The following is a 21,637-nucleotide window of genomic DNA, read 5'->3' as shown; positions in this document are numbered from 1 at the left end:
AGGCCAAAAGTATGGTGCCTAAGGAAAGGGTAGACGTAAAACCAAAGGTCACCAAGACTTAAATTAGAAAAAGGTAGTTCCTTCTACTGTAAGCAAGATTAGACACAAACATTTGGAAATGAGTAAAAAAAAATGGATTTAATTTGTAATTTGTTCTATTGCCGGTGTCATAACATTATACAGTGTCACGTTTCGCCAGGTAGCCAATCACACAAACATCAACAACAGCAAGTGAGCACATTGTTTATGTGAAGAGTTCAAAATGGCCAGGGCTATGCCAGACCTAAAGAACCTCATTCAGGGGGTCTAGGATCACTTTGGTTTCCCTGCAAACAGTATTGGTGTTGGCCAAAGACTCGGCGATAGAACATGTATGTAGTGTTGTCATGTTGTATGTTGTCTGTCTCTGCCCGGACAGCCAACATGAGGACTCATCTGCGCCAGCAACACCCCAGTGTCTCTTTCAGTGGAACTAGACTTAATCAAATCATGCAGAAAATTTCTAATATACAATATAGATATATGCATAAACACAGTAATAGGGAATGTGTTTTATTCTCAAATATACACACTAAGTAACTAATGTTTAATGGTGATTTGGAAACTGGTACAGTGTAGATTGACACCCTGTCAATGTCTCAAAACTGTAGCAAACCATGACCCCATGAATTCATAATGTACCGAATCGTACATTTTTTTATATTACTTTATTTTACTTTTAGTGGTTATTAATATTACTAAGTCTTCATTCGTCCTTTCAGACATTCCAGTTGGTTTAAATAACAGAGACGTGAGTGAGTCCCGACAGCCTTGGTTCTGGTGTGATTCTTTGCTCCTTTGTGTCATTTCCAGTTTGAAAAAACGCAATGCAAATCATGGATGATATCTCTGCAGCGGGCCTTCTCTTGGTGCCAACAAACCTTGGCAACAAAAGACTTTGCATTTCTTCCCGGCTGTTACGACTCTATTTCATTCGCCAAGGTGTCATCGATGACTTAACGACGTCTAACTTGTGGTGAACGCCACATCAAGTGGCAAGCCAAGGACATTGGTTCCAATTGCCAGGCCTTTTTCATTTCAGCGCTGCTCACGTAAACTGGAACGCCAACCACACTGAGGACGTCAGCCTCAGATGTTGATATTGATAGTGATGTCGCTCACACACATTACTCCAACTGCCAAAAGGGACTCAGATTTGCAAAAACAGATCAGTCAAATAAACAACTGGCTTAATGTTGAATGAATCATGTTTATTGCTGCTTTGTATCTATACTCTATATTGCTGAGAAAGAGTGGGTCGTTTTAGCTTTCTTCAGGTGTTGTTTGTTTCCGGGTTTTTTTTCCACCTCTGTCTGTTCTGTCAGCTCTGTCAGTCTAGCAGCAAGTCTAGCAGTCTAGCAGCAAGCGTCTTTTCTCCTCGTGTTGATTATTAAGGACACCATTTTAAATAGGGTCATAGATTGTCCCCAACCCCACCCCACCATGTAGGGAAGACATGGGAAGACGTAGCAAGCTAATGGTCGGACGCAGGATGGTTAAGGACAGAGGGACATCTTGAATGGAGATCCCTCTTGTCAGACAGCCACTAAGGTAGATTTAGAATTACAGTGACTTCACGCCTTCCATCTATAACTTCCTCAAATGACGTGTAAGCCCTGACTGGTAGGGAAGTTGAGGGCTTTGAATCCTAATTCTTTGTCTGGAGTTCGGAAAAACAAGGATTTTTTATCATCACACAACGCGCATACATGACATGCTTGTGTAGCTACATAACCATTGAATAAACCATTTTCTCCCTTCCATGTTTTCTTAGTCGTTCTCTATCCATCTGTCCATCACTGTCTTTCTCCCTCTCATTCCTCTTTCAGTTTCACATAAACATGGCAACACTGTAGGTCTGCAGACGGCAGTGGCAGAAAACTAACAAGGCAAGGAAAGCACTTTAATCTGTCTCTCTCTCTCTCTCTCTCCCTCTTACCGTCTTTCCCTCTCGTCCTCTCTACCTATTGTGTACGGGGTGGTGGTTTGTGGGGGTCTTTTCACCTGGAAGCGGTAGAAGGTTCCGTCGTCTTTCAGGGACAGGACGTGGTCCGAGATGGGGAAGACGTAGCCCTGGGCAGCGATCAGGCTTCCGACGTGAATGGCCTCCGCTGCACGCAGCCACAACACAGCAAACTACATGGCTGTTCTCAATGCTCATGGTGATGATCAAAAGGCATTGTATTTCCGCCCAACTTTTGCTTGACTGTGTGGACGTTACATGCAATCATGTCATCATGTCATGATTGTGTGTGCGTTTCAAGCAAATTCACATTCAAGCAGTGTTTGTTAGTGCTCGAAAAGCAACCAGCGGTGATTGTAATGTCAGACAACACATGCACGCACACACGGCATCATCCATTTGAACAATAAAACAACTTCAGATATGCATGTTTGTGAATTGTATGCGACCCTTCAGAGCATACAATTCATGAAACATGGATCGACCTCAACAATAGACTGCATCGAGGACTTCGAGAAACCATGAGTTGTTTGTACTAGAAATCAACCCTATCTAACAGATTCACAATTCCTGAAGAGGATATTATTTGACACACCCATAACCATTGTTCGTCCTCACCTGGATCCTCAATATCCAAATTCTTCATCAGCCACTGCACAATATCTGTACCTGTAATCAAATCAAAAAATACACTGTAAACCTCCGTTGAGCTCACAATTCCCAGTGCTTGCAAGTCCCTTGCAGGGAGATAAAGATCATTTGGGAGTAAGAGAGAGCTTAAGAGGATGATAGAGAGGGATAGATGAGAATGAGTAAGTGATAGAGAGAGAGAGAAGAGAGCATTAGAGTGCTCTGGCTGGTAGTGTCTTTATAATAGCTGGATAAATGATCAGTAACCTATGCCTAGCAGTCTCTATTAGATTGGTTCAAAGTTGAGGAAACAGGGGTGTTTTGACTTCCAGTCTTATAAGTCTATTAAACCATACGCTTACCTCTGTAGGAGTAGGGATGGGTACCGAAACCTGGTATTATGAAGCTGTGCTTTATTATTAAAGATCATGGTATTGATATGTCAGACATTATCGGTTACATTACTGGAGCAATGAATTAGTGATAATTCCATAGCGTCATATGGTTTAAGAGGAATTCATAGAAACGTTGCAAACCATAATTGCAGCTTTCTCTGTCTTAAAGGTGACATATTATACCACCAACGGCTTGTAACGGCTAATCCCACTCACTCCTGGTGGTATAATATGTCACCTTTAACACTTTAATTCCTGATCCAGATACAGGTTGCATAAACATGATCTCCCTCTCTCGCGGCCTTCCATTATGTTACGTCATATGTTATATGTACTACTTTGATGACAGTTTGGACAGGGTGGATTCAGTGCTGGATATTTTAGGGTTTGGCAATGCTGTCAAATACCCTCTCACCACCATAGAGAGGGCAAAAGCTTGGTGGCTCGAGTCGATCACGACCACGCTTGTAGCCAAGCGTATAAAAACCCTCCTGGTCTATTTTCAAAATGTCGCTCAACCCGTTTCTTTCTGCTCTCCCTTCACAACTCTCAAATACTTGGTGGTCCACACACGATGAGTGTTGAACCTCTGGGTTGCCAGAGTTGCCAATGCACTCCTATAGAGTTGAGAGCTGACGCCCAACCTAGCACTAATGCTACCCAAGGCCGAGCAGACAACTCCAATTTCACTATCAGATCACAGCTTTGTTTGACTTTGTAAAACCAATGAAATCTTAACCCCAACGGCTTCATTCATTTCTAAACCTAAATACAGGAAGGGGGGGAGAGAGAGAGAGAGAGAGAGAGAGGGGGAGAGAGAGAGAGAGACTGGAAGCCACTCACCTGTGACCACGCTGGGGATCTTGGTCATGAAACTCTTGACCGTTCTGATGGGCACGCCCTCCTCCTCGTCCTGGATGAACAGCACTATGTCCTCGATCTGCCGGGGGCGACAAGACATAGACGCTCTGATTGGATTGGATCCCCCAGATTCAATACACTTGTTGAGATATGGCTGAGTCTAGATACAAAAAAGTAAGTCACACAAACTCACACACCCACACACGCACACACACACACACCCACACACCCTCACACACACCCACACACACCCACACACCCTCACACACACCCACACACACACTAGTCACACAAACTCGCACATCCACACACACACACACACACACACACACACACACACATATTCCAGTGGTGTTCCAAGGCCTATTCATACCCCTGAGCAGAGGTTAATTAAAGACGTGGGCCACTTTGCGGTGAGGTAATCATGTCCGCCGCTCCCCCTCCGTGCCCTCCTTGCTGATTGCTCATCACCGCTCCCCCTCACACTCTCTCCTGCCGCCCTGACTTCGGTTCCCCTTTGGGAGCGTGGGAAGCGCCAGAAGGCAGGTCGCTTTGCAGACAGCTATTGTGTATGGAAGTTGTTTATTTAAATTACTATAAGGGTGCATTGATAAGCATTTATGAACATTAGTTAATGCTGTGATAAGGATTAACTAACAGTTTACAGACTAAAACTAGGGGTTTCCAAGACTAAGATTTAACATGATCGAGGCAAATTCGTCAGGCCAGACCCATCGTTGACTGATTAAAGAATCATACATATCATGTATGATCATATCTTTTTTATTATGATGCCTCATTTTTGGTGACTTTTGCATGGTTCAAAAGCTTAAAAACGTAAATGAACTCCTCCAGGTGTCAAGTGTCTCACAGCTGTCTATAGGGCCGGCGCCTCTGCCCTCCTCTAGAAAACAATTAACTTTTCCAAACATGACGACAATGTGCACGTCCGTTCATGTCTGCCTCTCATTTTGACCAAAAATGAAGGCTACTATAAGCCTTATATACGATAGTATTGGCTTGTAATCAAATGAAATCAAACCGTGGTGGGTCTCTGTGGAGACGGAGCGCTCCGCTCTGTCTGATTACGCACGGTGTTCACATCCAATCACCACAAATCCTGCATCAATAAAGCGAGGCATTTGACTGATTAAAGAACATAAATGCATGTAATTACGTCTCAGTGTCAAGAACAAATGCGGCGCAATTCAATTTAGCGCAATAGCTAAACTGCACAACTGAGTACCAACAGGGAATCATTTCCACCAGCATGAGTGCTATGATATCAAGGCAGCTGTTGTCACTGTTTGCGTTTTTAATGGTTAACGTTTTTTAATGGTTTTACGATTTTTTTTCCTGCTATTGTGTAACCTTCTACTCTATAGTCTAGAGAATGTGCTCTGCTTGGAAAAAAGAAATGATTGGATTGCGCAACTGCCATTGCACAAAGGGGTTATCAAGCAGACAATGAGGACATTTATTGAAAGCAAAATATAACACAGCAATTGCACACAGAACAATGAGTGAATCTCTCATCCCCATTTTTCATTCTCGGAGCCAGGCAATGATGTGATATCACCCATTTTGTGCTGATAAACATGCCCAATTCTCCAAACACCATGATTTGATTAAATGCCTTTCTGTATATATATATATATATGTATAGTGTGCGTAAATAGATAGATAGATGGATAACCAGAGTCATTTCAGTTCAGAAGAAGCGGAAATAAAAGGCCCGGTTATATAAAAATGCCTGGTGGCTGGGAGCCTGCTGGGAAGGCCAATATGAGCTTGGTAAATAAAGACACAGGTGCACACGCTCACCTCCACATGCAAGCAAAGCACACGTTCTTCCACACGTTGAACGTCCCCAAACTGATTTAATTCTCATATGGTATCATGAAACCTTGAGTCGCTGGATTGGAATTTGTAACAATAAGTCATAAGTTATGACCGATATTGGCTTTCTATCCCAGTTATGACTCATAGCTGGGATAGAAAGCCATGTGGTATCTTTATGTTGTGACCCATCAACCATCAATGACACTCACTCAATGACACTGTGTTATTGGACTCAACTATTGTTGGCTCTGGGGCTCTGGCTCTGTTTACAGTGCAGGGTCAGTCAACTTCCCATCAGCACCCACGTGGTATCCAATATGCTCCCATACCATGCACTCATTCTCATGATGCATGGGAGTAATCTTACACCAGCGGCTTCACCTCACATCTTCACATCAAATGCATTCAGTGTGCCATGGAAAATGCATGACGCACATTAAACCAGGTGTGTGCCGTCCGGCAGGTGGGGCAGCGAACTACTTGCAAAAGCATGCTCCCGAAAAAATTGATCCTCGGTAAATCATTGCTCCAAGTCTATTTTTAATAATGCGATTGTCACATTAACTATCAATAGTTTCTGTAGGCCTTCCGACTATTTTTGGTCTGTTGACATCACATTTTGGATGATGGATGCGATTCTAGTTGAGTTTAACGTGTCATGCAATGTTGGGGCAGGGCAGCTCAACGACTGCGTTCCTCCGTATGTTTATCGCATAACCCTGCAGGCTGCAATAAGAATTGCAATCCTCGCTAATAGATGCCGATATGGTCGTAAAGTAGCCTGCCCCATGGTCATATTCTAGAACTGTTGTTGTTTTAACTCAAATTATTCCACCAGTATCTTTCGTTGTTTCTATATCAGATGCAGATATGGCGAGTGGTGTTGCACCTGTGATTAACATTGTTGAGTTTCTGTTAAAAAACCCATTTGAGAGGTTAAAATTGGAAGAGAAGTTAGCCATCAAACAACAAAACGAGTGTGAGTGATGTGAAGCCTATATATATTGGCTATATATATAATACAATATTATATATGCATATAATATGTACATATTAAAAAAAACATGTAAATTGTGGGTGGCTGAGGATTATGGATTATGAGGATTATGAAGAGTTGTTATTGCCTATGGTCAGGGTCCTGAACAGACAAAACCTCATAACAACACGACTTTAAATGACTTAGCATCGCTTGTGGGTAAATAAAGACACACAAGCATGGACTACAGTTCCCAAGAGCTGTTTGTGTCACTGTGTCATTCTGCTCTGCAGTGTCAAACCAACCAGTCATTCTTTCTTTGTTTTACTACCGTCTGGGCGCTCCAAGAGCACGACATGACCAGCCACCAGGCCGCGTATGCGTATCAGAATCAATACTGCAATAAAATGCTAACAAGGCCTTGATGATGCCGTGTGGCTGAGTGGATCCAGAGTAGCTCATCATGACAATTCTCCCTCAAGGACCATCCACTCCTGCTAATAGCCTCCAGCATGCTAGCACTCCTCGCTTGTCATGCTGACAACCAGCATGAGGTACGAGATCCGTCATCCCCACCATGCACACACACCATCACAAGGTGTGTATGTGTCTTCAGTGTTGGCAATGAGTCGGGAGCAGATTTCATCATATTGTATTTAACCACCCACAGGGCAGTGATCACAGTGTTATCACCACACAATTAGCCTGTTCTGGTTGGCGTTAGCATGCCAGGCGGCGGGCTCAGAGATGGTTCTGACGGGTTGATTATCCTGCCATGACGCACAGTGGCTGGTCCATCTGTGATTGGCAGAAAACCCAGAAGCACCACAACCCTTCGTGTGCAGTAAGGTTCCTGCGTACTAGCATGGGGGGCCCCATGAGCAAGCTAGTTTATGGAACATCTGCTGCCCCCGCCCGCTTAGCGATATATTTCCCCTGTTTCATTCTGACTTCAAAGTTGTAAATATGTTACTGGCCACGTGGGTAAGAAATGTGCTAGAGGTTACTTCATTTCATGAAGTAAAATCCATGTATTTTCAGAGCGGATCTCAATTAGTTCCAGTTTTTGTACGTCGCAGTCAAAAGGAACAGAGACAACCATCTATTTGAAAAATAGCACGACACACAAAAAAAAAGGGATGTTTCTATTAAGGACAACAACAGGGCAATCTGTCTCTCTCTCTCTGTGCTGTAGCGTGGGCTCCCCGCGGAGAAGGAGAATGTCAGCGGTGGCCCTGAGGGGATGTTGTTGGTGTCTGTCTGACACAGCCCCAGGGGACATGGAATTTGTCTGGGAAAGGAAGCAAACATGACCTGCTCGTAAGCACATGGGTGTAAAGCCATCTGCACACAGAATTCAGCATCAACACGGCGCATCTATTGCCTTTTTATAGGAACATAACAGCAGGATACCACAGTAGCAAACGCTGAGAACCACTGACCTGTGGCAGCCGTAGTTACTGTTGTCTGTGAAACGCACGCTACACGCAAATGGATGCACATAAGCAAAGCTAGCCATTTGGTTAGCAGATTGCTACACACTGCAGGCAGTTAGTAGCAAGTGTAGCGCATAGTTGGTGCAACAGAAGTAGCAGCAGCGATGTAAGTAGCAGGAGAAAGTACGGTGAAATATATGAGCATGGATAATCCAAGCACATTTAAAATCCCTTTGCAATAAATATAACAATAAAACGGTCCATTACAACAGGGTTTCAACTGATGTTTGTTTAACAACTTTGATAAAAGCATACAGCTTAAGGATTCGCTGTTTTTGCCAGCTCAGAGGAGCTGCCAGAGAAGACAAAAAGGATCAGGCGGATTTCCAAGACAGGTAGACATTAAAATTGTATGATTTATTGCCAGTACCTTGCAACCACAACATGTTGTTTGCTTTCAATGGTGTTAAGATACTGTAGCTTACTGTAGCTTCAACTGAATAGTTTGCTTACTCCAGGATACCTTTACTCAAGTATGCAGTGAATGGAGAACTTCTTTATAAATATTGTTATATTGTTATAGCTTTCGTCTCAGAGAGCCACTTTGTCATCACTTTAAAGGTATTTCTGGTCTTTCTAACTAGTTTTTACTTCCAACGATCCGACACAATCAAGTTTTGAGCCGCTACACTGATTGCGGCGCGTTCTTTAAGTCCTTTAAGAGGCACCTTGATCCCGTCATGGAACACTTGCTAAGAAAGTCAAGAGATTGTGTGAAGTGAAAATAAAGGACACATTTTCTCAGAATTTCAAGTTCAATAGCTGATGACGGTTCTTATTTGATCAATCATGAATCAAAGCGATCAGGAATGTCAAGGACAAGCTAACCGTACATGCGGTATGATCATAATTTAAAATATGCAATGTGATATGAAAGGATAAGCTATGGTCGATTTAACCTAAATCTTGTTCCGTAACAATAAAAACTAAAGCTCTTCTAGAATATGATAAGAGGCTAATATGGGCTGATAATAAGAAGCTAATATACTGGCTGTGAGATCTGACCTCAGTGTCAGATTTCCCGCCCAGAAAGACTTAATAAAGGCATTAGCCATCTTCTTCGTTGTAATTGAAGTGGTACTATCGATGGCCTTCAACGCCACAGTAGGACAGTGCTGCGCAATTAATTGTATATTATTCAAAATTGGGATTCTATCAAGCAACATAATCGCAGTTATCATCTTTGCCATAACCGTGTAGCCCTGCAGTAGGACAGGCACACACAGCAGCACTCACTCCCTCTCACAGGCCTCACCACGGCCAGACAGAACGTACAGCAGAGCAGCAGAAGGAGGAAGGGATCTGCAGGAGGCCCGCCGGAGTGCGGGGCCTGCTGTGGGCGACCAGCAGGGGACAGACCGTGTTATTCTTGGAGGCCGTGCTCAGGGAAATAGATTGTGTGTGTGATTGATGTCTTAATCTTATAAAAAGATTCCTGCGGGTGACCTTTCCAGCTGACAGATTATGGAAACACACAAGGATGGATTGAGTTGAAAAGATATGCGATGGTGGAGTTTGACCAGTTTGTAGACAGTGTGCTTAATGTTTTATACAGTATATTTTGCTTTTCTCGTATAGATAAATGGTCAACATCTCATTTCATATTCATTTTCATGTTCTTATTGAGCAAATTTGAATGTGTTTGCAACCTTACTGCAGAGATCCAGTGCTGTCCATCAAGGTTTTATTCTGTGTATGCAAAACTCTTTCCAGGCGATCTCTGTGTATATGTCACTATGTGCACGCTCACGTACTAGGGGCGGGAGCCTTTCATTAGGAACATGGCGCTAATAGTGCAGCGATGGCCTTTTTACTGCAAGCTATATTAGGGAAGAGGACATCACAGTGAACGAGGCCTGATATGGCGGTGGCTTCATTAGCTCCCAGGCACACTGAGCCCACACACCATGTGCTGCCATCAGGTTTGAACAATAAAGGGAGCAGAGAGGAGGCTAGTGTATAATATCGTCTGCAGTCGACTCACATCTTCTCTGATGGAGGGGGGAGGACGTTATTAGTCTCTTGGGCAAAGGTGATGTCTCGAAATGTAAACATACACATGCAACTAGTGATTGGCGCAATTACACTTGAATGCATGTATTATAGAAGACCACAGACCCACACATACAGATTGAATTAATTAATTTGTGTATGCACACACACACACACACACACACACACACACACACACACACACAGACTCACTGACACAATGAAAAGCAGGTACTAATACAATTAAATGAACACATTTTCTATTTATATGTAACAATGGACCAAATGACTGATGGCTGAAGTTGAGTACAGTTCTATTATGAAGATCAAAGACATTCTCTCTCTCACTCTTTCTCTCCCTTTCTCTCCCCACGCATTTAATCAAAGTTTTTACATGCTCCTGTGAGGTTTTTTTTCATTCTTGGCAAGACATGTATCCGACAGGCACTCCTGTTTTTATACATTGTGTATTTTGACAAGCTGAGATTGAATTCCCCTCGCATTTCAATTAAATCTATCTTAAAGATAAAATGGAGAGATCTATGGAGCATGGAGGCTAACAGGATCAGATTTATGATAGGTGCTATGTATGATGTGCTCCCATCTCCCCAGAACTTAAATCAGTGGTTTGGTGGGGATGAGACATGCACACTATGTTCCTGTGTGTGCAGCCTCCGCCATATCCTATCAGGGTGCAAGGTCAGTTTCTCCCAGGGGCGGTATACGTGGCGTCATAACCAGGTATTGAAATGTTTGGCAGAGGCTGTTGATGATAAACGGAGAGAAGCTAATTCATCAGCCGCTAGTAAAGAGGGTAGGCAAATTAACTTTGTGGGTCAGGGGGAAAAGGCTAGACCATTTAGAGGCAGGCACAGAGCCGAGCAGCTAAGTAATGGAGGAGCCTGGGAAATGAAGGCGGATCATTGTTAGCACTCGGCTAAGACCAGATATGCTATTGTGGTCAGACTCAGAGAAGATTGTTTATTTTATTGAACTTACAGTTCCTTGGGAAGACAGAGTTGAAGTAGCCAATGAGCTTAAGAAAGCGAAGTATGCTGAAATGGCTAGAGAGGCAGCACAGCGAGGCAGCCAGTATGCGACTAAGGCCTATTGAAATCGGTGCGCGGGGGTTCGTGGCTAGATCTACTATTAGCTTGCTGACTGAACTGGGCATTTGTGGACGAAGTCTGAGGCAGGCTGTTAGTAACATGTCCGTGGCAGCAGAACGATCAAGTGAATGGCTGTGGGTAAGGAGAAAACATACTTCCTGGGGTGCAAGCTAAGGTAAGCCAGCTGTGCTAACGTGTGCTAATGTTCTAACGTGTTTGTTTGGTCAGGGTTAGGGGTAGGGCTAGGGGTACGATGCAGGAAAGAGTATTTAGATGCATTAAATGTGGCAATGTGGTGGCAGCATTGAGGGGGGTGAATCCAGGACACTGGTTTCATTGTTAAGCCCTCAGGAGGTGTCGTGGGCCTAACTTAACGAAACATCTGTGAAAGAGGGTGCCCACTTGATAACCCAATGAAATTCTGCTTACTGCATACTGCTGTATTTACTGCTGTTAATTGGGCCATTTGTCTCGTGTTTTTCACCTTTGGTTGGTAGCTTAGTGGCCAGCATGCTTATAAGGTTGGTTTGGGCAGGGGCTTCTGAATATGTGTTTTCCTTGGATTTTGGCACAAGGGATTATAACATCTGATCCTGTGTATTAATGAAATATCTTGCTGGATGAAAAATAATGAGATGTATTCGTAAACCTTTGATAGAAAGACATTTAGCCGACTTCGTCCTGAATAGTCTAATCACAGTGCTGAGAGAATTGAGTGTGTTTTACAGCGGGACATTCCATTAGGAAGGTGGGGGTGCAACATTTACATTTACATTGAGGGCATTTAGCAAACAATTTTATCCAAAGTGAATCACGACGTACAAGTACATTTGTCAAAATAAATAGAAACAACAAATATATATCAAAGCAATTTGCTGTGTTATGTTTTAAAGTGTCCCCATTGTTTGTTTGATAACCCCCTTTGTGTAAGTGGCACTATCCAACAAAAAAAACTCAAAGTAGAGCACATTCTAGTGAGGTTACACAATATCAGGAAAAAAACTTCAAAAGTTTGGCAGCATTTCGAAACAATTAAAGAGGATCCAAAAAAAGTTAAATGCAAACTGTGTCAACACCAGCTGTCATACCGTACCACACACGCCAGGGAAATGATTCTCTCCATCCGTCATTGCACTTTAAATTATGCAATTATGCAAAATGTAATAATGCTGCATTCGTTCTATACCCTGATTCACATGTATTTTAAATTGTTCATCTGTCAAAAGTTTATACAGTCTATTTAGCGATGCACGTTTTGCATTATGATAGATGCATTTTATTATTAACATTATATTATATTAGTCTATATTATTGTGTATACAGTAATTCTAATAGCAGCCATGTTTTCTGTCAAATTGAATTCAGATGACATAAACGGACCCCCACATTGTTGTCATATGGTGAAAAGTGAATTAGTGGGTCGCCTCACCTATAGCCAGCTGGGGTAGACCCTGATAAGCCCGTTGACTAAACAACATAAAAGTCACAAGAAAATAGGCATAATTTAGCCACATAGGTGCAAAGATTTATTGTATATGATTCGATGATAAGCCAAAGATGGGTCTGGCCTGACAAATCTGATTTGACCATGCAAAGTATTGGTCGAGGACACCCCTAGAAGGGACCCACACACACACATAAAACACACACACACCAGGACACGGGCTCTGTTAAGAGTAATGGTTTTCGCTGAGAGCTTGTCTGCTCCTCTGTTATCTCTGTGTTGCTAATGACACAGTTCACTGGAGCTCAACAGGACTGGATGGCTCTCAGCCACGTACTCACACCAGCCCGGCCTCACGACTAGGAGGTCTTCCTCTCTCCATGCATGTGAAAAAAGACACTCGTGAGAATCCTGCAGACTCCTCTTTAAGCCAATGGCAGGGCCGTCTCGGTCAAGTCTCACAAATGTATTTCTTGGTCCCCAGTCGCTTTTATTTCAAGCTCTCGTCCATTAAAGACGGAAATGTTCTCTGTAATGTTATGGGAGGGTAAACACAGATGTAACCCGTTCCATTTGATTATGCCGGAGCACCAGACACACGCGACCGTGTCCACGGCCCTTATCTCTCCGGTGTCTGCGGGGAGCAGCTGAAGGCCCTAGGGCCTAGGCACTGGCAGGACTATGAAACAGGTTTGTGTTCTGGTGTGGGAGGGAGACTGGAGTACCTGGAGGGAATCCAAGTGAACATGGGGAGAACACACAAAAAAAGGGTTTGAACTCATGACTTTCCTGTGAGGCAATAGTGCAAACCACTGTGCCACAGTACCAGCACATTCGGAAGCAGAGGTGCAACATCCAGAATAACCGACTAACATTGAGTTTGCTGGTTCTAAACCAGCTGGGTTACCTCTTCTTCTTTTAACCAGGTATTCATAAAAGCATGGACTCTCTTTAACAGGAGTACGCTGAACCTAGGGCTCGACGATATGGCCAAAATGTATATGTTTTTATATTGATTGACATTGATAATTATCACAATAAATATTTAATATTAAGAATAATGCTCAACTTAAAGTTGTAAGGGTATTCTCCTTAAGACAGAACCCTAAAGTAACCAGAAAGTTTATTATGGTTTACAATTTATTACCAGAACGAGTAGGTGACAACAAAATCATCATGTCTTTGCTTTAAATACTGAATAAATAAACTAATATGTAAACAACTGCTGTTGAGTCCCATCACATTAGATGCCTGGTTTCAAACGTCTCTCAAACATTTTAGAGGTAGTATACTGCACATTGATAAATAAAATAATACATATGTAAACAACTGCTAGAGAGAGAGTAGAGCTGAGGGAGTGATGTTCGGGAATAATATTTTCGCCCAGCGGGTACTTACCATCCAGGACGCTAATTAGCTTCTTGAAGTGCTGTTTTTAAACCGTGCTTATAGACATCATATCTTTAGCGATACAGTAAGTAATTGCGCTGCTTATTGCAAATCTTTTGGTTGTCAAACTTTGGAAGTTTGACTAGCAATAGCGCTGGGCTGTTGGCTACTACGTGGGGAGGCTGACGCTAGCATGATAGCGCAACCTCAAGCTTTCTGAGAGCTCTGCGGGGAAGTGCCTTTTGAGATGGTGGAAGAGGATGGTGGTGTTTCCCGTTCTGTCGAGGACTGGTCGCCGACATATTTTGCACCTAATGCTAGTCTGAGCTTGGTCAGACTTCAGGTAGCCAGGTCAATGCGACAAGACTGGACGTATACAATTGTTCCACAGTATGACTGATTAAAAGGTTGTGCACAAATGGGAAGTAACCCTGAGTTACATTGTGGATGTACCTGGACCTTGGCTAAACAATACACAGGCAGCAGGCTTCTGCTCCAAAATCTGATCGAAAAGAGCAATGAGAATGAATAAAAAGTAGTAAAGAAGTATTTTCAGAAAAATCTCAGTCTTACCAAAGGTCATTTAGATGTACAGAATGGAATGGAAATATGAGATCAAATGTTCAGGCTTATACTCTGATCTTTCCGTTCACAAATAGGTGCAGGTAGCAACACACCTGCCTGCATCAAGATCACCCTTTCAAGTCAGGGGATCCACCACAGAGAGTTCACCTTCTTAACATTCCTGAGAATGACCGCAGAGAGAAGTTATCCAGCAGGAGTTTGTGCAATGATGTAGCGTGTGATGCAGATATTCATCGCTCCACACCAAACCGACTCTGCATCTTAATTCGGGCGGTAGGTTGAATGGATAAAAAAAGTAGTTTAACATGGGCTTAATGGCCTGTAGCGGCGCCGCCACAACCTTGGGAAGGGAACGCCTGGTGCTCTGAATACCAATGGTAAGGCAAACTCAGCCACGGGTACCTTTGACTTTCAGTGTCTTTCACCATCACTAGGTAAATGAGTTGTTACTTTTGGGAAAATGTGTTTAAACATGACTGAGACAGACACCTTCATCCATGTGAGATAAGCTGATCAAATATTGATCAGATATTGGTTTGAAAAACAACAACAGCTATTGCTTAAGCTACAAGTTTCCTGACCAACAACAGTTCTCTGCTGTTTAAGATGAAGATTAAACAGAGGACAGCAGCGTCACATCGACGTCCCGTTCGTTCCTCTGATAGAAACCTGGGTACTGTTTGTTTGGGAGCTGAGTACACTACGAACCACAGGTGCTTCCACAACATTCCCAGGCACTGACGATGACTTCCTCAAATCACCTGTTCCCAGAATGGTTTAACATAGGCCTACATAGACAGCTCTGAGACATTGCTAAATGAGCAATCCATGTAGACAACAACAGCTGATTCGCTGCTGGCGGACCACCGGCCAGACATCCCCAGCAGAAGGTCATGTCAGGCCAAGCCACCCCCTGGAGAGGAATCAATCTGGTCAGCTCTTCATCACTGTGGCCCAGGGGAGGTGGACAGAGACGACCTTGCTAGTCGAAGAATGGCAGGAGTGAGAGTAATGTTCCAAGAGGAAAGTTGATTACTGTAAATCTAGAGGCTAGTATTTCTGACCGCCATAAATGTTATACTGAATACCCCTGCACAAGCCCCGCGGCGGGAGAGAGGCTACAGGGAGAGGCTTTACAGTATCATTATAGTGAATCATTACTGAAATCATCTTGATCATAATCAATAATGGTTACATTATCCACATAATCCTACAATTATTATTGCACACAGCAATGGATTTTGGCCAAATCTCATTAAACTTGTAGTTAGACCGAAATACAAATCTGCCATGACTTAGGTAATATTGTCGTACACGTCCGAAAGTTAGAACGTGGTGGAGAGATGGTGTGTTGTGTGTTAAGGTGCTTTCACAACCTGATTCAGACTAGTAAAAGAGAACGGCTCATACTCATTCAGTTTGGTCTGAATCAGAATTCAAATTATATTTAGCTTTAGTCTGTTGATCAGGTTTCAGAGTGTACAAATGCAATTGCAGAAGGCACTGAATGGAAATTGTAAAATGACTTTGCTCAGACGGTTGGCTGGTTTTTTGGGAAAACAGGACGGTTGGACGAGTCCTAATTTGTAATTGTTCAGCCTTGTGGTTAGAGCTATTGACACTGCGAAACAACGTCTCTGAGAACTCAACATAATCCATCCCATTTCACATCCAGATTCGGAGAATGGAGAAATTGTTAGACTTGTGTAACTATAGATTAACTAGTAAACACTTTATAACACACAAAACCCCTCAAAAACACTTCCTCCCAACACTCCCTGAAAATAATGAGCGTTGTCAACTGGGAGCTGAGAAATCTTTTTGACATTTTTAGTTTTTGACGAGGGCGGCTACAACACACCCTTGTTTATTTAGCTGTAGGGAGGGGGTCTGTCTGGAAGGAAGATCTCTCTCGTTTCCAAGGTTATACTCCAAATCACGTGTCTGCCTTCCCCCTGTACTCCCTTTTTATCGCTTCCTGCAGCCTGTTATCATTATCATTTTTTGTTTCCATTTCCATTTCTTTAATTCTTCCTTTAGATTCATTGTCGCCTGCTCCATGTGCCTTACTATAAATAACTATACATCTATATGGGCTGTAGGTACTCTTAATCCGTTACGGTCACCTGTTTCTGATGGTGAGCTAAGATTGAAGGAGCAGTGGGCAAGACTCGGCTCTCGACAGAAGCAGTAGCTGTCAACTTGTGAAAGATATTCTAGTAGCGCATTTCACTCTTTAATAGCTGACTCAAATTATCCTCTTAAATATTTCCTAGTGCAACCTTTTAAAGACAACATAAAAAACATAAATTTCCTGTATTTACCACGTTAGTTCTCTGGCCTTGCAAGATGTTTCCCTTGTTGTGCTGCTTTACATTTCGTTATATTAAGGAAATAAGGAAGCCAAGGTTATCTGAACCATCGTTACAGGTAGATATTTCTATTAAAAAAGACCAACTTTGTTAAAAGTTTTTTAAAAGTGTTTTCTGGCTATGTGGTTGAGTCTGTATAAATCCATGGTAGAAAGTAATCTTTAAATCACTCAGTTCTCCCAAAATGTAATATAGTCAATTTGTAACAGCTTTGATGGAAAGGAAAACGTTATCGTTTTTGATCCAGGGGAGTCTGTGGTTGAATTTCAGGCTCCCCTTGCTGTGCTACAATCCCAAAAGAGGTATATGGATGAATCTTTATCACAATAACATCCAAAACCATCAAAATATATTTGCTGTGCAATATTCTTCTGTCCGGATTTCAGAAGGAATGATTAATCAAATCAGTTTTCATACAGTTTTAGGGAACAAGCATATATATCATCTAGGATTAAGGTCCTTGGTGACCTGGATTTCAATCCATGGCACCACAACATCATTAACAAGGACATCAGCGGCATTACCAGCCTCCCTCTGGCTGCCCCAGGGGAGACAGAGCCACCTCATCACTTCAGCCTGGAGGCGTGCCGTCCATCGATCGCTCTCAGCCCCCTTGGGGACTGAAGGGGTTTGATAGATTATGAGGACTTGATCGTAGAAGCAAGGAGGTGATGGGGTTATAGGCCCTGCCCCCAGTCACATTCATTTGGTAGCATTGGGGGAACAATGCTTGTATAGTATTTAAGAGACCGTCAAGATGAATAAAGGAGCAAATGGTCAAGGGCCTGGAGAGGAGGCTGGACGTGGCTCCTGGTCCTCTTCATCCAATCATCCTGCTTCATTTACATTTACATTTACATTGAGGCTATTTAGTAGACACTTTTATCCAAAGTGACTTACAATGAGTACATTTGTCAGAAGAAAGAGAAACAACAATATATCGCTGTCGGTACAGTAAAGATGTTCATAGAAACAAATTGCTAGGTTAACCCATTCCCCGTATACAACAAAGATATCTAGGATAAGACGCTACACAATGCGGAGTACTATTTTTAAGTGCCAGGACATACAACATATAATAAGTGTGTATGTTTGACATGTTCACCATGTCATCCTGTTCACCATGTCATCCTGTTCACCATGTCATCATGTTCACCATGTCATCCTGTTCATCTGGTCATTCTGTCACCATGTCATCCTGTTCATCTGGTCATTCTGTCACCATGTCATCCTGTTCACCATGTCATCCTGTTCACCATGTCATCCTGTTCATCTGGTCATCCTGTTCATCTGGTCATCCTGTTCACCATGTCATCCTGTTCATCTGGTCATTCTGTCACCATGTCATCCTGTTCATTGGGTCATCCTGTCACCATGTCATCCAGATCATTATGTCTATCCTGGTGTGCAGTAGAGGGATGATGTGATTCTAAGTTGTCTTCAAAGGTTATTATTACTGATCTTCTTGAGCCCTCCTATTGTGGACTCTGTGCCATCATGGCTTCAGCACCCTGGCTCAGTGCAGTGATGATACCGGTAAGGGTGCTCATAACGAGCTATCTCTGTGAAGCACTCATCAAAGTGACTGCATGGCATTAGATTAAGAGAATAGAGAATAAGAGAGAATAACAAAACAAACTGATAATGAAGAGGTGTGTGTGTACTGTGTAGTGGGGTAGATCCTGTAGTTATTGGGGATAAAATAGGCTTTTAAACAACATCAAAAAGGAAACACAGGAAAAACATGAATACAATCATTAAAGACATTCTCCAACAGTATTCCCAGGATCTGAGAGCTAATGCAATATTGAACAGGGCTTTGCCTCGGCTATGTGAAGAAGAGTCGTTTTACTCATCCTTTGATCTATCAATAATTTATCGCTGCGTGACAAGCACACATGTATGGACACGCATGTGTAAGAAGACCTTGATGAATAATAATATATATACACAGTATATATAAAACGCCTTCCAACTTTTAGAGCCTTATTTCTGAAGCAGCAGTGTGACCCTCGCACCACGGGGAACACTGTAGCAAGCCTGTTCCAGTGCCTGTGTGAAGGCTTTTCATCCCAAACACATGCAAATGCCCTCCAGCACTGGCTCGCAGTCCCGGACATTACAACCACACAAAACCGGATAACCCGTGTGCACTGTAAGTACACAAAACCTTCCAACTCTTCCAACTCCAAAAGGAAAACACACGAGTCAAATAAAATATTTTTTGGGGACGAGGTTATATAGTGGTTGGAATTAATATTATATATGTTTAGCATGTTAACAAATGTGCCATGTACTATCTGGTGTAAAAGTGATTGAAACCGTATGTCTTGCTCTGGTCCCTATGTGGCCCTCATGCCATCGGTAAGATTGAGTCGAAAGGCCTCGTACCTAGTAGCTTGCAGCTATTATTTTAGCCCTGAAAAGAGTCTAATATAATTCCTGGCATACTCATTGGAGATATAAGTGTGTCAATGTGCAAAGACACACACACCTGCAAGAGATGATCTATAAGGGACAACTGACTTATTGCTGGTATTGGGGATATCACACCTGGAAAAGTGTAATTACAATATTATATACTGTATATATATACAATACTTGACCCAGGCCTTAAAGCGCACTCAGAATGGTACTAATGGTACTTATCCACATGCCTTCCTGTGCAGGCAGTGGTCGGGCGGGTAGGTTTCTACAATTGGCTACAATTACCCTTTAACAAATATTCAAAGTCTACTCTGTGAGTTGAAATCAATGCAGATCCTATGGATGAATCCCGTGGCCTTCATGCAGCCGAGCCACCCATGCCGATGTAAGCGGCAGCTCCAATTAAGCCTGTCTCACTTGGTGAGGTGCTGCAGATCGAGCACAAATCAAGTGCTTCCTTCTGGAAATTTCCCCTTTGATATTTTCCCGGTAATAGTGTTTTCTGCTAGCTGGTTTTACACGATATCACCTTCTCTATGAAGGGCCGGAGGGGGGCTTGTCTGTCTTAATCCCAACCTGGTCCATGGAGCAAAAGCAAAAGAGGATAATTGGCCTTATATAAATATATATCAGGGTTCTCCGCAGGGTATTTCTAGGCTCTGACCAAGGCGTCAGGTTGTTTTTATTGTTTTAGTATTCTGCCGATCCTTCATCCAGAATAGTGCGTTTGTGTCTTTTCTTTGCGTGTTCTTTGATTGCGCTAGTATAATATTGCGGTGTAATTACAATAAAACTTGTACAATGTACAAATATATATATATATTTTTTTTAAGATGATTGAAGCACCTCCACATGTTCAAAGCCGCATGTCTTAAATGGAACATAAGTGGGTCGCGTTGCCAATGAGCGTGCTCAGACTGGCGCTACCAGTGTGAGCACTGCAGCTATTAGGATCGACTATGACTTCCAGCTCTGCTCTGGACCCTTGCCGCACATCACAGCGACATCCATTATATTTAACACAGATCAAGGCCAAAGACGTTAGATAAAATCTTCAGACGAGTCTTCCACTTTCTACCTCTAATTGAACGTACGAAAAAAATAAATGTCAGAGAACTTTGTACTTCTATTCAAAAGATGAAGAAACAATCTAAGTCGTCTGAACTCGGTTGGTGGGCCAATCTGAGAGATCTGAGAGGCGAGATGGAGGTCGCTGCCGGATGTGGTGTCGCGGCGTAACCATGAGAAACGGTCGGAGGGGTGCCGGGGAGCGTCTGACGGATGAAAAATGAACCAGTCTCCAATAATTAGCAGCCCGTCTCTCTGATCGCGCATACCCACACTCAAACTAGCACAGCCCACCGAGCACACAGTGTTCCTGCCTGCCGAAAGAAAAAGACACCTCAGTACCCTAGAGATGTGTCTATAATCGGTGTATGCTCTAAATATAAACGCACCCATACGAACACTTCCATGCTTTTTTACTATCGGCCAACACTTTGTATGTACAAGCACCACACACAGGAAACACATCAACACCATTGTTTCAGAGGGGTACATGTATTTTTCTCTCCCCTTCTTCTTTTGCTATGAAGGGATTGGCTTATCAAGAAGCCAATCTAGCCACTCATTACTGGTACTGATTGAGATTCCATTCCATTTCAGATGGGCTGCATGGATTATTCCCCATGTGGCAGGACCACACGACACAGCAAGTCTTGAAAGTCCCTTTTCCATAATTACGTTACGGAGAAGCATATTACAAAAATGAAAATGATGTTGAATGAAAATGATTGGTTATCATTTTACATTTCGGCATAGCCTTACACTGAATACTAATGAGAAAATCAATACATTGATGTTCTCCCTGCTTTATTTAGTCTACACAGAATATTACACTACTCTGCTGCATTTGTGTGTGTGTGTGTGTGTGTGTGTGTGTGTGTGTGTGTGTGTGTGTGTGTGTGTGTGTGTGTGTACATGTTTGTGTGTGTGGCAGTCAATAAAACAACCAAATTCAGGAATTATCCCACATTGCCATTCATGAACTTTGCAGCTGAAGTCTCCTGCTGATTCCCAGCCTGTCGACTGCAGAGCTTAGCCGGTTGTTTCCCTGT

At 42.8% G+C, this 21,637-nt stretch overlaps 1 protein-coding gene across 1 annotated transcript in view; it reads right to left on the bottom strand.

Annotated features, from left to right (window-relative positions):
• Positions 1-21,637, bottom strand: part of rgs6 (regulator of G protein signaling 6) — a gene marked incomplete at its 5' end in the record, with an annotated part of 47,206 nt that overhangs the window by 9,430 nt on the left and 16,139 nt on the right. The window contains 4 exons of the mRNA XM_084484111.1: positions 1-18; positions 2,044-2,150; positions 2,621-2,671; positions 3,871-3,967. The exon at positions 1-18 is cut by the window's left edge and continues 34 nt beyond it. Of these exons, the coding sequence (XP_084340237.1) occupies positions 1-18; positions 2,044-2,150; positions 2,621-2,671; positions 3,871-3,967 (273 nt within the window). The remainder of the gene's footprint in view (positions 19-2,043; positions 2,151-2,620; positions 2,672-3,870; positions 3,968-21,637) is intronic.

The sequence above is a fragment of the Micromesistius poutassou genome (assembly GCF_964030765.1).
Source record: "Micromesistius poutassou genome assembly, chromosome: 19".
NCBI lineage: Eukaryota > Metazoa > Chordata > Actinopteri > Gadiformes > Gadidae > Micromesistius > Micromesistius poutassou.
Note: the sequence above shows the minus strand (reverse complement) of the source record. Positions and strands in the feature narration are given on the sequence as shown.